The 17,372-nt window shown below is 37.0% G+C and overlaps 1 protein-coding gene across 1 annotated transcript; it reads right to left on the bottom strand.

The window, feature by feature from the left end:
• Window positions 1-249: 249 nt before the first annotated feature.
• On the bottom strand, window positions 250-14,209 carry LOC134842469 (uncharacterized). The gene is made up of 5 exons (XM_063858821.1): window positions 13,990-14,209; window positions 13,032-13,496; window positions 8,741-8,830; window positions 8,500-8,573; window positions 250-627 (listed from the first exon to the last, which is right to left on the bottom strand). The coding sequence occupies exons 1-5, from the start codon at window positions 14,066-14,068 to the stop codon at window positions 334-336; spliced, it is 1,002 nt and encodes a 333-aa protein (XP_063714891.1). The 5' UTR covers window positions 14,069-14,209; the 3' UTR covers window positions 250-333.
• Between the last annotated feature and the right edge of the window lie 3,163 nt (window positions 14,210-17,372).

Here is a 17,372-nt window from a genome sequence, read left to right as displayed (position 1 = left end):
AATACAGAAACCATACTATTAATTAGCAATAGAGCGGTACACTAACCATGCTTGTAGTGGGTATAAAATGTACTGATTCCCATTTGATCTTTCTGAGAACAAAGTTGTTTACGGGAAAAAAGTCGAGTAGACGATTGCAATACTCTTGCTCATCGCAAGAGTAATTATTTTTAATCGGAACTGCGCAAAAATGAGGGGTAGACTACGACAAAAAAGTTTGATTTTTCAAATTCTTTACTTTTTGTTCAAATTGGGAATTGATGATTTAATTAAATGCAGTGAGAAAAGATAAAAGATTCAAGACCTGATATTGACCAGAGAAGCCTTGTTAACTTATTTATAATAACTGCATAAAAACAAAAGCAGTCCGACTGCTACAGATTCTACCAGCAGAATAGCTGCAAAAATAGTGATTTGTGAATCGCCGCTACTAGTTGTTTCTTCTTCCGTCTGCAACGACTCGGAGTCTGTTTTATCTGTTGCAGCGAAGGGGTTACACAAGTTCGTGTTACAGCAGTAGGAAAATTCTCCGGGTGCTTCCGGGGTCATGCCGTATTGAGGACACTTCTTCGCACTGGCACACTCGTGAAACCTGTCCTCCAACTTTTCAATCAAATTCACACTCACCTGAATAAAGAGGCAATGAATTTCAAGGTTACAAAAGAACCTTACATGTTAACCTCCTCCTCCTAAAGCGTTTCGGGATAAAACTTACAAGGTTCTTTTTTTGTGGGGGGGGGGGCAAAAATTACCAGTTTGTGGTTCAGGGGCGATCTAGGATTTTCTCGACTGGACGGAATTTCCGTAAAATTTTTAAATTTGGTCGACCTAATTTTTAGGTCGACCAAATTGACTCTCTGAGGCTCCCTATCCGAGAACTTTTCGAGGGCTTCCTAAAAAACCTATTTTGAAAAGTTTTGCAAAAAGGCAAACTTTTTTAAAAAAAAGAAAAACAGGACTAAATGCTCCCTTTCAAATTTAGCATTTAGGGTTGGGGCCGAAAATGGATGTCATATAATTAAACCGAACGGAGACTCAGTGAGGGGGCCAAGTTCTGAAGAGGGGACATCCGCCCCTCCCCTAAATCCCCCACAGCTTGTGTTTAGTTACTTATCGGCAGATTTCTCTAAACTTCTGCCTTGAAATCATTTTTGATCTAGCAAGCCTGTTTCCATTATTCAATCAGATCGCTAAAAGTTACTTGTTCTGAGCAAGCTTCAAAAGCAAGCTTCAAAAGCAATGCAAAGCTGCTAGTTATTCCATATCGTGAATCTTTTTGAGATAATTTAGGTATTTTGAGGCGAATTAGTCAAGTAAAGAATCGTTAAAATATTTCAAATGTATAAGGGTTTCAACAGGTTTGCAAAACCATGGTAGGCAAGACATTCAGGTGAAAAAACATCGAGAGATTTTATTTATTGTGACTCGCATCGAAAGAAGTCAACTTCTGGGTTTTATCTTAAATTACAGCGCGATCCGTGTCCAAAATAAGAGTCTTCAAAATAAGCTATAAACAGAAAGATCTTCGAAATTTTCGACGTTATTAGATAAGAATTACTATGCAAGCCAATCGAGCAATCGGAATTTTAATTTATTTAACATTACATCTTGAATTGAATTTATTGAAGTTAGAGCGATAAAATGAAATTTTTTCAAGCAAACTTATGGGCACGAGCAAAAAAAAATTCCAGCTTATTCTAGTTGCTTTATTCTATTCGCTAAAGTTATATTTTTTTTCACCAAACCGATTGAGAGATGAAAACTCAAAATTGGGGGGGGGGGGGGGGCAAAAATTACCAGTTTGTGGTTCAGGGGCGATCTAGGATTTTCTCGACTGGACGGAATTTCCGTAAAATTTTTAAATTTGGTCGACCTTATTTTTAGTTCGACCAAATTGACTTTCTGAGGCTCCCTATCCGAGAACTTTTTGAGGGCTTCCTAAAAAACCTATTTTGAAATGTTTTGCAAAAAGGCAAACTTTTAAAAAAAAAAAAAACAGGACTAAATGCTCCCTTTCAAATTTAGCATTTAGGGTTGGGGCCGAAAATGGATGTCATATAATTAAACCGAACGGAGACTCAGTGAGGGGGCCAAGTTCTGAAGGGGGGACATCCGCCCCTCCCCTAAATCCCCCACAGCTTGTGTTTAGTTACTTATCGGCAGATTTCTCTAAACTTCTGCCTTGAAATCATTTTTGATCTAGCAAGCCTGTTTCCATTATTCAATCAGATCGCTAAAAGTTACTTGTTCTGAGCAAGCTTCAAAAGCAAGCTTCAAAAGCAATGCAAAGCTGCTAGTTATTCCATATCGTGAATCGTTTTGAGATAATTTAGGTATTTTGAGGCGAATTAGTCAAGTAAAGAATCGTTAAAATATTTCAAATGTATAAGGGTTTCAACAGGTTTGCAAAACCATGGTAGGCAAGACATTCAGGTGAAAAAACATCGAGAGATTTTATTTATTGTGACTCGCATCGAAAGAAGTCAACTTCTGGGTTTTATCTTAAATTACAGCGCGATCCGTGTCCAAAATAAGAGTCTTCAAAATAAGCTATAAACAGAAAGATCTTCGAAATTTTCGACGTTATTAGATAAGAATTACTATGCAAGCCAATCGAGCAATCGGAATTTTAATTTATTTAACATTACATCTTGAATTGAATTTATTGAAGTTAGAGCGATAAAATGAAATTTTTTCAAGCAAACTTATGGGCACGAGCAAAAAAAAATTCCAGCTTATTCTAGTTGCTTTATTCTATTCGCTAAAGTTATATATTTTTTCACCAAACCGATTGAGAGATGAAAACTCAAAATTGTTGTTTCGTAGCGTGAATCGACCAGCAAAAACTTTAAGCCAGCAACTGAACAAGAACAATTGAATTTAAGGCTGCTTTCATAAATTGAGTGTATTCGGATAAGTTGAATTGTTTTCAAGCAAGTTTATGAGTAATGAAACGTACAAATTTTATAGATTGAACTTGAAACTATGTAATTCAGTAGCTTGCAAAAAATGTTAGCCAAGCAATTCACCCTATGAAACAACTTGAACTGTTTAAAAATTTATTCGCTGGATTTGTCATCACTTTCTTTGGTTTACTACGTTGTTTAGGTTTGTCATGATCATCAGTAATAACATCGAATGTGTTTTTCAATCATTAGGGTTATAAAATGCCGTAAGACACTGGTTTTTCTCAATTATGGACATTCCTAACTTAAAACAACCATTTAGTAAGGACCAGGATGAGCATGAACGATAAAACTTGTACATCATGAGTGCTAAGATCGAACGTTTATACCTCGTACGAGCAACAGCGTGGAAGTTCATACGCAGTACAGTGTCTGTAGGTTTATGGTAACAAGTAGTGGATAAGCTGGTATCAGATCTCTCCACTAAGAACTCTAAAAAAGTCAACGTTGTTTCATAGAGTAAATCGCTTGGTGAACAATTTTTGCAAGCTACTGAATTACATAGTTTCAAGTTCAATCTATAAAATTTGTACGTTTTATTACTCATAAACTTGCTTGAAAACAATTCAACTTATCCGAATACACTCAATTTATGAAAGCAGCCTTAAATTCAATTGTTCTTGTTCAACAACATTTATTGAACAAGCTATCGAACAACAACATTTCATAAGATAAAAGTAACGCTTTTTTCAAGCAAACTTATGAACAATAACTTTTAAAGCAAACAAATTAACTTTGATTTTAGATCTTGATACGGTTCGCAAAAAGCTTTAATGTTCGCCCAGGCAAACCATCAATGAATGAGAAAATTTCAATGTCGTTTAAAACGTGGGAATTGGTTCTCGAAACATTTGAATTTTTTCAAGCAATCTTTTGAGCAAACAATTTTTAGTTCTTTCAAAGCGTAACAGAAAGAAATAGGAAAAATTATTCTGTCAACCATAAAAAAATATTCATTGTTAGTATTCATTAGAAATGAGATTTGAGAGGAAAGACAACGAGGCCAGATGAGACATAAATCTTTAGCCTCGGTATGTAATTAAAATTTTTTACTACAAGGAAATTGTTTTTTTTTGTCTGGAAAAAAAACCAATTTATTTTTGTCCACCTGTGATGGAAGCTTGCTTGCTAAAATAGGCTACGAATAGTGTTTTCAGAAAAATTCATCAAATTCTTCAGAATGCCTAATTTATGAGCTTCTGAAAGGCCAAGTTCTGTATTCAAAACTTCCATCTAAACTTTTTCTTGCAGGTACGCAGGCAAAACGTTGATTTTTGAACTTTTAATTTTTTTTTTCAAGTATCCAGAACTTTTCAAAAGACTCGTTAAATCGTGCGTATCTGCTTAACTGCGAACTTCTGGATTTAACTGCGATTTTCTGGATTTGAAAAATGTGGCATTTGACTCGCAACACCCGAACTACTTTCCCCTTAGCATGCAAGTACGTGAACAAAGACTAGAAATTGAAGATATCTTTGAACTTTTTTCCAACTTTCGGAACTACTCGAGGAAATTGTAAAAACAACCGTATCTCCTGACCTACAAAGATTGCGAAAAGCAACTTTTGACATAGAAATGCCAGGCTGAACTACATTCTCATAAGCACGCAAGTGCAGATAAAAAAAGTTTTAAAAACCGGTTTTAAACTTATGAGAATTGCTTTTAGTTTTTTGGTTTTTATTTATATAAAGAAAAATTTCTAAGAGATTCGTTTTCGTCAAAATTTTTCAAGCAACAAGCTTTTGAAAAGTTAAGTTGTATCATCAACATCGCAACCCTAAAATAAACCACAGTTATCATTCAAGTACAATTAAAATCATAAAAACGAGAAAACTTAAAATGTCAATGCATTTCGAGTAACAAAACTCATCATCAGGGCATATCTTAAGAACAAAAGAACGCTGTAAAAAGAGCAAAAAAAAATTACACGCATTGGTAGCACCATAAAATTTTTTTAAAAAAATTATGGGCAGGCAACAACGGAGCTGCAACAATAGTGAACCACGCGCGCCACCATTCGGAGTCAATGGAATCTCACCAACAAATCCTTCGATTTGAATTCATCGCGGCTATTGATAGATCGTCATAACTGGCAAACACTCAGAGCTTCTAATAATAAAAGATTTTCCAGATGTTTCTGCTTTTTAAAATTTTTGTGCTTGACGGAATTGTTGATTTAGGAATATTAAAAGCATCTAAATGTTGTCGAACTGGAGCAGCCTTGTAACTATGTAACCGCAGACGAGTCGTATGATGACGGATAGTTCGCCCGACAGATAGGGCGTTGAACCCCACATCAGTAATTTTTTACAGGACACGACTTTGGAACAATAAAGCAACAGGCTCGTCAAGCACAGACACATATTGACGTAATTTCTCAGTAAAAAGAACTAACTGTACTGGAAATTAACTGTCAGAATAAATTTTTCTCAGAAAATTGTCAGTAACAAAACTACGATACTGAATAAAAGCAAAAAAATTTGTCATCAATTTTCTTTGGTTTACTAGGTTGTTTAGGTTTGTCATGATCATCAGTAATAATATCGAAGTGTTTTTCAATCAATAGGGTTATAAAACGCCGTAAGACACTGGTTTCTCTCAATTATGGACATTCCTAACTTAAAACAACCATTTACCATTTAGTAAGGACCAGGATGAGCATGAACGACAAAACTTGTACATCATGAGTGCTAAGATCGAACGTTTATACCTCGTACGAGCAACAGCGTGGAAGATCATACGCAGTTCAGTGTCTGTAGGTTTATGGTACCAAGAAGTGGATAAGCTGGTATCAGATCTCTCCACTAAGAACTCTGATAACAAGAGACAGACATGGACTGTATAGGTCTCAATTGTGTGTTGTTTTTGGGAACGTTAGCCAGACCATACAATCGAGCATTTTGACCACCAGTGGAGCGAAACTTCAACTAAAGGTCTTCAGATATGAGATCACGTCTCCTCAAAACAGACAGCTCAGCATTGAATCTCTCATATTCTGCAATAGATACTTCTTTAGCGTTTTTACGGTGATTCGTAACGTCATATACCTCGAACTGATGACCACTAGTTAATTGCTGGACTTTAGAAACGTAAAATGCTTTGTACTTTAAACAAAACCCCAAGCCTTTGTCAGAAGGAACTGCGACAAGATTATTCGCCTTTAAGTACTGCTTAGCTTTAATAACAGTTCTGTTTTGTAACTGTTTCGTACACTGCTGACAAAATAAGAGAGCGTTTGCATTAATCTTGTTTATCACGTCAACGTTGCGATTTTTGTCTGCTAGTTTGTACAGGAGGTTGCTGACATTGGCAAAAATAATTTTTGTTGAACTTCAGCAAAACGCGAAATTTCAGTCCCTTGCTAACAATATCAATAACAAACTGCAGTGGCTTGAAAATTTTTTGAGGACCACAAGCGAATATTAATTGCTGAACAAAGGTTGTTCTTGTTGGGATGACAATTGAAGATTTTTGCATGGCGAATAGAATATTCAGTTTTTAAACGGTCAGTGAACCCTTTGATAGAAATTTAAATAATGGAACAAGAAAAAAGGAGTAAAAAAAAACGTAAAGCAGCTCGGAGTTCTTCTGAAGTCTTCTGGATGTCTTGAAGTTGACAGATTGCTTTAGGATGTTCAAGTTTCAATAAACTCAATTGGAACTTTCTCAGTGTGATTACGAAAACACTCATTCTGACGGATAGGAAGGCGCAGAAACCTAGGGACAAGCTTCGTTGAGGGATAATCTTTAGGATTTTTTTGCGTAAAATAAGGCGAACAGACTTTTCACAAGTTCGACTGTACTGAGTAAACAGACCCTGTGCGTTGTAAAATGATATAAGGATGACAATTCGTCTAAAAGGAAATCATATTCTCAGTAGAGAATCATAGAAAACGAAAAACTGTTTAATGTCAATGAATTTCGAGTAACAAAACTAATCATGAGGACATATCTGGAGAACAAAACAACACTGTAAAAAAGCAAAAAAATTACACACACTGGTAGCACCAGAAAATTTTCTAATAAAAATTGTGGGTAGGCGACAACGAAATTGCAACAAAACTGAAATTATGATAAAATATTATTATAAAATTTGAATTTAAGTTGAATTTCTAACAGTTGAGAAATTAATTTTCAGCAAATATCGTAAATTCGTCCAAATCTCCAAAGCTATGAGATTGCGGTAGCCTGAAAACCGCAATTAAACTAAAACACTATAAAATTTTTACCGGTAGCATGCAGCTAAGGGTTTAAAATATTAATAATAATTTAATAGTTTCTCATAGAAATTTTTCATGATAATTTGAAAATTTAATCAACTTATGTTTCGCAAAATTTCAAGGCAGTCTGTATAGACAAATGGCCTGGACTTAAATAAAAAATTCTCAGTAAAAAAATTATCCAGACTTCGGATTCAAAAAATTTTGGGAAAATTCACTCTTTAACGTCCCTTTTCTTGGCCTGCGCCACTCAGTCATGACTTGCATTGCCTTGAGCTGGCCCTCTTTGCTCTGCGCTGCCTTTCTTTGTGCTGTATTGCCCTGCTCTTCCTTGTTTTGCGATGCCCTGCTTCTCTTGGTCTATAGCGGCCACGCCCTGCCCTGGCTTGCGCAGCCCCTCCTTGCTCTGCGATGCCCTGCCCTCCTTGCTCTGCGCTACCCTTTCTTGATTTGCGCTGCCCTGCCATGACTCGCCTTGTCTTGCGCTGTCCGTATGGACGCTGCCCAGACTTGCTCTACGCTGACTTGCCCCTTCTTGCCTAGCGGTGCCCCTCCCCCTTTCTTGCTCTGAGCAGCCCTGCGTTGTCTTCCGATGCCCTGCCCTGCCTTGTGCTGCCCCCTTGTTCTGCGCTTCACTGTTATCCTTGCTCTGCACTGCATTGCTCTCCTTGCGCTGCGCTGCATTGCTCTTCTTGCGCTGCGCTGCCTTGTGCTGCGTTTCCCCTACTGGCCTTGCGCTGACCTGCCTTTCCTCCCACTAACCTGCCTTGCCTTACGCTCTCCTGCCTTGCGTTGCCCTGCCTTGGCCTTGCCAAGACCCTCTTTGCCGTGCTTCGCCCCGGCCATTTTTTTTCTTACATTGCCTCACCTAGCCCTGCCCTTTATGCATTGCGCTGCCCTGTACTTAAAGCTTCAAGACAACCTGTCTGGAAGTTTGACCTTGACTAGATTAAAGACCTTAAATTGAAATTTATCCGGACTTCAGATTGAAAAAAAAAGCTTCAAGAACATTCATGCCTTTCGCTTAAACATTGACTCTAAAACTTTTTGTTAACAATTGTCACCAACAAAAAATCGCTCAAACAATGCTTCCTTGGAGTTTTTAGCGTTGCGTTTTAACAACTGATGTTTTGGGATTCCAATGACAACGCCTGTTGTTTCCAAGCTTTATCAAACATACAAAGAGATTGGCGCACTGCTGTTAGTCGAAAATTAAAAAAGGAAATATAGCCAACCTTTTTTTGCAGGAAAACATCAATTAATGTATATTTTGGGAGTATAATGTTCATTGCAGTAAGTAATATGCATCTTACACGACATCCAACGACCGGGTAATCGGTAAGGTCGCCGTCAACGCCATCATGTCTCCTCAACTTCTCGCACTTTACTAAAACATAACTTATCAGAGTAACAAATAACAGCAGAAGCGATGGTTGCTCTAAAATAAACACTGAATGAGTCACTATGGGCTGAAATTTTCAACAAATTTTTTTTTATGTTATGCATTTTTTTGTCCTTATATCAAAAAAAAATAATGTTAACTGTATATCTCACCTGGTCCTTCCTCGTTGCTGTTGCTTCGCTTGGAGTAGCAAGTCATGTTCTCCTCTGGAGGGTAGATTCCGTCACACAACACGCCTTTGCCTAAACCCAATAGTCGATTGTCATCCGTCTTCGGATTGAAAACGGACGATGATCTTAGTGAGAAAACAACTTTGCTGCCTTTATCTTACGAAAAGATTCAGTTCCAAGAGCCTATCTTCAGTGGCTTCGCTTGGTTGTTCCGATCAAAAAGTAAGAAAATGTAAGTGCTTATGATTGTCATTTTTTGCAGCAAAGACACGACGTATCGGGCGAGTCATATAAATCATATTGAAAGCATTTGACCTGAGTCAATATATTACAAAAATGAACACGACTGCTTCTATCAGGGCGTAGTCCTGAACGATCCGACTGCCAATTGAGGTCTATGGAGCACTGTTCGTTTGAAAATTTGACATTGTTTAAGTTTGATTGACGTCAAATCAACAACACCTTTTGGATGATGTTAAAAATCTTTTGAAAATGGCTAATTAAAACGTAATATCTTGAGAAAAAATTACCTCGATCAAAAATCTTCGAAAGTCAGAACAAAAACAAAATAGCCTTTTTCTTCAGTAGTTATCATATCATCTAGTAGTAATTACCGACAAAAATAAGTGAGTTTGAAAAAAAACCGTTTATAGATAAACTAAATTCTAGATAAAACTTACATGAAAAATATGCCATAAAAAACACCCACTCACATCAATAACCCATTTTTGCCAGTGTGTAGGATCGGTGATCGTAATACCTTTCGGACAAACTAAGAATTCGACAAATACTATTGACTTCGGAATTGCATGCAGTATACTAAAACTAATGGTGAGCAGGTGGCTTGATTTTGGCTACTATACAAGAAAATTATAAAACTAAAAAAGAAACAAGCGAGTACAAAATTTATCGAATTTTTAATTAAGTGGTCATTCCCATGGCTGAAAAAAAGAAGTGAAGTAAGATTGGCAACCTTCAATGGAAAATAATAAAGCTAACTCTATGAAACTCAAAGGCCGATAAGAGAAGATTTGACCCAGGCATGCAAAGTTAGGGACCCCTCGGATCCCCTGGCAGAAGTGATGACGGTTCCAAAGTACAAAACGCACACTTAAGAAGCAGTAAATGGGAAGGGGATTAAAATGTTATAGACCTAGATGAGGGAAGCTCCCAGTTTCACACGGAACTAATTCCAGATTTGGTAAAGCGACGCAGAAGATTAAACGAGCCGATGGACAACAACGACCCTGAGGCATGCCTACTGGATCTGACCATAGCCTACCTGAGAGTGAGCCGGCTTTCTGGGAGATGTTGAGACGATATGGTCTTTCCTGGAGAGTCTGATGTATCTTCACGAGTCGGCAATGTACTTTATCGAAGGCAGAGAATGAGACAACGACACTTGGCACCCCGAGATAGGTTTGAGAGAGGGCTACCCTTGTTACCCGGGCCTATTCAAAATTTATCACTAGATTGTCATGAGTGTTGCGGAGAGAGTTAGAGATGCGAAGCCGAAAGAGAAGGAAAAAACTGTTGAAGTTAGATGAGGCTGAATTCCAGGGAGCAAATTACCGATCCCGGACAAAGTCGACAACTACAACAGCGAAGCATCCACTGTAGTTTTCTCCTTATCTCTTTTCGCAGACGACACGACCCTCATTGGCGACGCTGAAGAACTGGAAGATGGAGTGAGAGCGAAGACCAACGAAGGCAAGGAAGAGAGGCTGGAGTTTGGCAAATATGAGTCCGGAGAGACGAGAGGATGCTATGAGTGTGATGTGGACCCGAAGAAGATCTGAAACACAGGAAGAATAGAGCAGTGAAGTTGTGGGCGAGAGTGAAAGCGCGGATTAAGATCACTCGGATCACCAAGGTACATCAAGCAAGAGTGGTGGAAGCTTGTTTGGAGAGCGGGCTCCTGTTTGATGTGGCGGTTAGAGCTTGGTACGCCTCAGACATCAAAAACCTGCAATTGTGAGTGGACAATTGCTATCGGTATATCTGGAGCAACACGAAAAATCCGACACTGTTGGAAATGCAAGAAAAAGGAAAGAACATGCAGGATGTGAGAAACCAACTGGACCCGAAGTCTACAGCAGAAGATCGAGAAGAGAGCACTCCAAGGCATTGCCCACATACTGCGCATTAGAAACGACAGAAGGACGAAAGCAGCAGCTTTTGGATGGCTGGAGAAGTTGGAAGGAAGACCGAAAGGCCCCGGAAAGAAGAAGAAAAGGACGCTGCCCTATTGGAAAGAAGCAGGCATAGATTGGACGAGCGCAGACAAGCTAGCAGCCGATAGAAAGACATGGTGGAAGAGAATAGTTGAGGGGATAGAACACCTGGCAAAGTAGGAGCGAAGTCGTGGTTATTTCATTTTTGAGGAAGCGGGCCCTAGAAACGCCATCCCAACCAAAGAAACCTTGACAACGTGCGCTCAAGGTGACAGGGTCAGTGAGAGCAAAGCAAGCCTCGGAACTCACGTGAAATGTATTCCTGAAGACCCACAGTGTAACTTTGAGTGCAAAAAATGCAAAGCCACTTTCAACACGGAGAACACGATAAAAAACCACATGAAAACATCTGGCGGAAAACAACAAACGCCGAAGGGATTCGCAAAATGCAACAACTGCCGGGAAGAGCTTAGCAAAGCAAACACCGCGCGCCACAGAAGAACATGCGGAACGGAAGAACAGACCACCGAGACAAACCTGGAAGCAGCAAGAAAGTATAGACCCAAAACCACGATCAACACACACTGTGGAACGCCAGAACTAGCAGCGAAAATGGCCAGACACAGACCACGAGGAGAGGGTATACCATTCAACCTTGAGGTGAACACCTAGAATACGAGGTACGACATAATCTGCGAGCAACGTTTTGACGGTTTATTCGATATGGGTCATCGACGCATCCCTACACGGGATGGGAACGAACCATGTCGAAGGGCGTTTTTTCTTCACAAAAAAACTCAAAAAAATTCAGGGGTGGCAAGGGGGTGGTATCATTTGTAGTTTCTTGCGGTCGTGATTTAATGGTAAACTTTTTTGAAAATTTCTGTTTAGAAAAAAACCGGTCTGATTTTTTAAATTTCCAGTCTGTATTCATTAAGTAATTCTGTTGCTATTACTTGCAAGCTATTCTTAACGGAATTCTTTTTTATTTACTCATTTCAAGTAAGCATATACTTTATGGTGTAACGAGTGATTTTGCAAGGTTGATGATTAAATAGTTTGGTCATTGATGCCTGCAATTTCTAAATCAATCGTATCTAGTGAACAAAAATTTTACTGGTAAAAATGCAGGTGGTTGAAATAAAAAACACTGATAACTGATTCCTATAACTGCTCAGCCAATTAAAAACTCTTTCACCTACTGAAACATAAGAAACACAAAAAAATTCTGAAAAACTCTGAAAAAAAAGAGCCCATTCTGAGTTAATTTCACAGGAAACGAAAATTCTCGTTATCCATTTATATTAATCGATTTTGATTTCAGTCATCCCTCCAATTTCCAGCAAAATGGCTGAGAATTTGATTCACATAACCAACATACAGTTCGGTAACAGTCAATGAAAGCAAAACCGAAAAAAAAATTAGTTTTTTTTTGAAAAAAAAACACGTTTCGAGTTTCACAGAATTATATCCCCTTGAAATTATTTTTTAATTTTAAGAATAATTTACGATTGACTTCTTTTTTTAAAGAAAAATCCAATTTAAGAAAACTAGATCATTCATCTGGAAATAGCTGGAAATCCTAAAAATAAAATCCTTCAAAATCGATCACGTTTTTGTTCCCTTCACACTTTCGCTTTTCGATAATGGCGTTTACGCAAAAAAAACTATTTTTAAGACATGCGTGAACATATTTCAAGATTTTCTTTCAAAAATTCATCAAAACTAAGCTAATCGATTGTTTAAAAACAACAGTAAGATTCAATTGTTTACGAAATCTACTGTAGTTAAAACTTTGTGGTATTTGCGCAGCCGCCTGTTGCTATGGCTTGAAATTGCAACACCTGAAATGTAACAACAGGGCTAATTCTGTTTACGGAAAAATAGCTGCATTTAGTACAATTTTTAGGCTATTTTTCCTTTCCCTCCACCGAATTTTTATTAGTAAGAATTCTTTTGTTCACATTGTCGGATTGTTACAATTAGGCCATGTTACAGCATATCAATGAAAAAATGATAATAAAACTGTATATGGAAAAAGCAGGTTCAAGAATATCGATGCAAATTAGCTGACTTAAACTTTGCTTCAATATTCTTACCATCTCGGCAAAAGCAGTTAGGCGCTTTATAGCCCTGGTGCATTTCCAAATAGGCCGTAGCATTTGCTGCATATGTTCGAGCACTGTAAAAGCCATTCTTTCCCCTAGTGTACAAACGGGCTGTCCACAAAGGGGCGCTCTTATCACCCTCAGCTGGGGCCTTAAAAGTGAAGTTGTCTGAATGTATCTTCAGCCCCGTTCTACACAGACCATCGTCAAATTCGACTGGGTGCGTCTCTTTTCCATCTGCATGAACCAGGTACTCACAGTTATTGTCAATTAGGAACACATACTCGTCACGTGCAAATGTCCCATTTCTACCCGCCAAAGGCACTTGCATTTGGTAAATTGTCACATCATTTTTTTCATCGTACTCGAGGAAATTTGTGTCAAATACAACATACAGCTGCGAGGCATCAATCCGCGTTACTGCTTCCAATTCAAACTCACATTTTTTGGTGCAACCTAAATTCATCATTAGGGTGCAATAAAACAGTAGTGCATTATGGCAACTCTAAACGATATCATTGCATGCATGAGGTTACAAAATAAACAGCTCAAATCAACTGCTTTTAACTTCCATACTGTGAGGAAAATGATATCTCAGTTTGAGACAAACGAATTTGACGCAATGACAATCAAAACTACAATTTTATAACATCATTTAGTCTTCAATTATATCTCGATCAAAATCTTTTCTGTCTTAAAGAGTACTTTTTAAAGTGCGATGTCCAATCTTTCCTAGTCTAAATAATGATTTGAAATTTTCCTTTAACCTTATTTTGCTTTTTCAGTTCATTATCTGGTTGCACGTGAATAATTTTGAAGTTGTTAAATTGCTTTATCGTTTTTTGTCGGTCTTAGTTTTGATCCGATTTCTGATTATTTTCCCACAATTTTCCAGATTTCGTGTGATGATTGCCGTTCTTTTTATCTAGAATTTCAATATGTCACTTACCAATTTTATTCAAACCAGTGAGAAATATTAAAATTGAATAGAATCCAAAATCGCGAAGGATATGTTGAATGTGTATCATTATGACTTTACCCTTTAATCGCCGTTTTTTATTTACTGAATAGGAGTTCTTTAATCGCTTCAAAATTTACAAAGCTTAGTTTCTCATAGTTTGCAATAGCTGCAGTTTAACTATTAGATATTGAATAGCTCAAATTTGTTATTAATTTGACGATATTTGCGGACAATTTCTTAGTTAGGAAGGTTGTTTTCTTCGTCAACAACCTGACATGCTCAGTCATTGATTGTAAATAAAAGCATGAAAATAAGTGATTCGATTTTTGTAGAAGAAGCGGTAACAAAGCCGACAATTTTTCAGAAGATACCCGTTGAGCCAAAAAAAATTGTTTTAATAAAAAAATTAATTACATTTAAAAAACATTTACTCAGCCCTTCAAAAGACTCACAGGCAAAGGAACTTGATTTGAACATCCAAAGACGCCACCAAGCCAATTAAGTACAAAACAAAAAAACTACAAAAACTAAACAAGGATAGCCGGTTGCTGTGCAAGTAGCACAGAATGTTCCTAACACATTTTCAACAGAAAATTTTCAAGTTAGTGTCTTTTTTACGCCATTTGATGAAAAAACTATACGCACGCGAAAAAACTTAGTGAATTAGGCATAAACGACTCCAATTGTCTAACACAAAAATAAATAAAAAACATGAAAAACTTTTTCCAAATTTTTTTAAAAACTTTTTTGCAAAAAACAGATCCAGCCCAAATCGAACTACAAGCTTTTGTCGTCTCAAGCAGGTGTCATATCTCTACACCAGATGCACTCGATGGTTTATCGAATTTGATTTCACAATGACACAAGTTGAAAAACGTGTAATATTTTTATGTGGAAGTCTTGTGAACCAAGTCTTCTGAACGAGAAAAGTCTTCAGATCTTCGCATTTTGAACTCCCTAAAACAAAGCCCTAAAATGGTCGACAGCATACATACAGCTGCACTTTCTATATTGAAGGATCTCATCGCCAAAATCACGAAATTCATGAGAATCTTGTTTAACTTCATTTTTTTCATTAGTTCCTACGTATAGCATTAGCTGCAAACAACAAATTAATCCGCGTAATTAATTTTCGCGAAATTAACTTTAAAACATCAGACTTTTTTCTTAGTTCAATTCTTTGTTCAATGAAAATTTTTAAAATATCATAAAAGCTGTCAATTTCAAAAACCTAAACAATATGAGCAATATTAAAAGAATGACAGCCACAACTGCAACTGCTGGTAGTAGCCTGACTTCACCTCACCAATCCTTCGACGATTTTGATTTTTTTTAGAAATTCAACACTTTTGAACTTTTTGAAAACCTAACAAAACGTCATATATAGGAAAGTGAATGCGTGTGACCACGAATATTTCGAGTCCAGATAGTAACTTCCTGAGAGTGCCTTGACAGCACCCACCATAGTGTTGACTTTTATCGAATTAAGTTTTTTGAAGTTTTGAAAAATCATAAAAACAACACTAAGATGATTTGAGCAGTCGAACTTAGACGAAAAAAATGCAACCTTTGAGAATAAGAAGATTTGAACAGTCAAACATAGAGGAAAGAATTGCAATCTCTGAGAGCAACTGCGATCACCCCATTATAGGGTTGGAAATAAAGATTTCGTAATGTTTTTCGATCAAGTTTTTGATTGTTTTAATATTGAAAACGCCATATCTCGAAAATTAAAATTAACTCAGGAGGCACATTCAGAGGAAAGGTTTGCACTTTGTGAGACTACTCGGACAGCACCTAGCTATAGGGTTGTGAAAATCCAATTTTGAAAAACAAATTATAACTCAATTATTAAAACTTTTGAATCTACGCCAAAGTACTAAGTTTACTCATGATATCTTATTTCAGATTTCACAGTTCCGCGGAAAAAAACAATCTAAATTTTCACGACAAATTGGATGAATTTTTGTAGCAAATAGGTATGCCCAAAAAATGGACATCACTGTTGTGGTAACTCAAAGAATATTATTTTTGCGATTATTCAACATAAACAATTACCAAACAATTCAGGTGTGGGTCTAGGATTTTCTCGTAGAGGCAGGTGGCGGATTTTCAAAAAACTTATATCAGCCTTTTTTTTAGGTCGACCAAATTGATTTTCTGAGCTCTCAAAAATCACTATAAAAAACCTATTTGACAAAAAAACCTATTTTGACCAAACTTATTTGACCAAAACAGACCAAAAAAAGGTGTTTTCGCCACTTTTTGGAAAAAGTTGACCAAAAAATTGCTTTTTTTTCGGCGCGCTTCCCCCTCAAATTTTGTATATATCTGCTCCAAAGGCGCCTTTAGAAAAAATTTAAGTTCTTCAGGCCAAAGATGGATATCTGAAAAAATTACAAAGGGGAGACCTTTGGATCGAATCCCTGAGGGAGAGAGCCCTGCCCCCTAAATCCGCTGGTGAAACAAATCAAGTCCCGAATACGAACAACTTACGCATTTATTTTTTTAAATTTTTCTGATTACAAAAACAGTTATCTCTACGATCCATGAAGAAAAAACCGTGCCACTTGCGAATTTTGCTTAAAATCGTAGACAATAACTGATTCGACTTTTATCAAAGCTGAAATACAAAAAATTCAAGTTTTTAAAAAATTAGTTTTGTGGAAATAAATGAACATGCTTCGAAAAATATGTAAAAATTTGACTGTTTATTGGCAAATCAATTTCACTGAACTTCTAATTCATTGAATCAATTTCATTGAAGTATTTAGAAATGAACGGTTCTAAATTGCTTTGAAGGCACTGAAAGTTTGAAACTCTAAGTTTTCTGCTAAACAAGGAAGCTGCGTTGACAGCACGTTCTTATAGAGCTATCAAAACGAAAGCAAAGCCTAGACAAGTATATTAAGATTATTTTAAATTAATTTTCTTGATGAGACTTATTGAATAAATTCACCATTGAAGGGATAACAATTAGCTCAATGGAAGATAAGCCGAAAAACTATTCCTTCAAATTTTGTAAATTTGTCGAGTTTCGCGTTCGTTTTGTCGAGTTTCGCGTTCGTTTTGTCGAGTTTTGCCTAGCTGATTGAATACCGGCATCAATTTGCGACCATTCCCTTTACAAGTACATCTTGAATTTAAGAAGCTTTGCGAGCGAAAGGAGCTTGTTTGTCCGCTAGTACGTAATAAGTTTTTCATTCATTAACACTGAATGATCGACTTCAACAAATGAGAAAAACAGATTAAGTATATTGGCCGTTTTAATTAACAAATAAATTATCATTCACATATAATTTGACAAAAAAACCAACCACGTCTAAACAGTCATAGTAAATTGCAAAAATTAAATCGCTAAAAATATGCAC

This window comes from Symsagittifera roscoffensis, chromosome 3 (genome assembly GCF_963678635.1).
Source record: "Symsagittifera roscoffensis chromosome 3, txSymRosc1.1, whole genome shotgun sequence".
NCBI lineage: Eukaryota > Metazoa > Xenacoelomorpha > Acoela > Convolutidae > Symsagittifera > Symsagittifera roscoffensis.
This window is presented reverse-complemented; position numbering and strand designations above follow the sequence as displayed.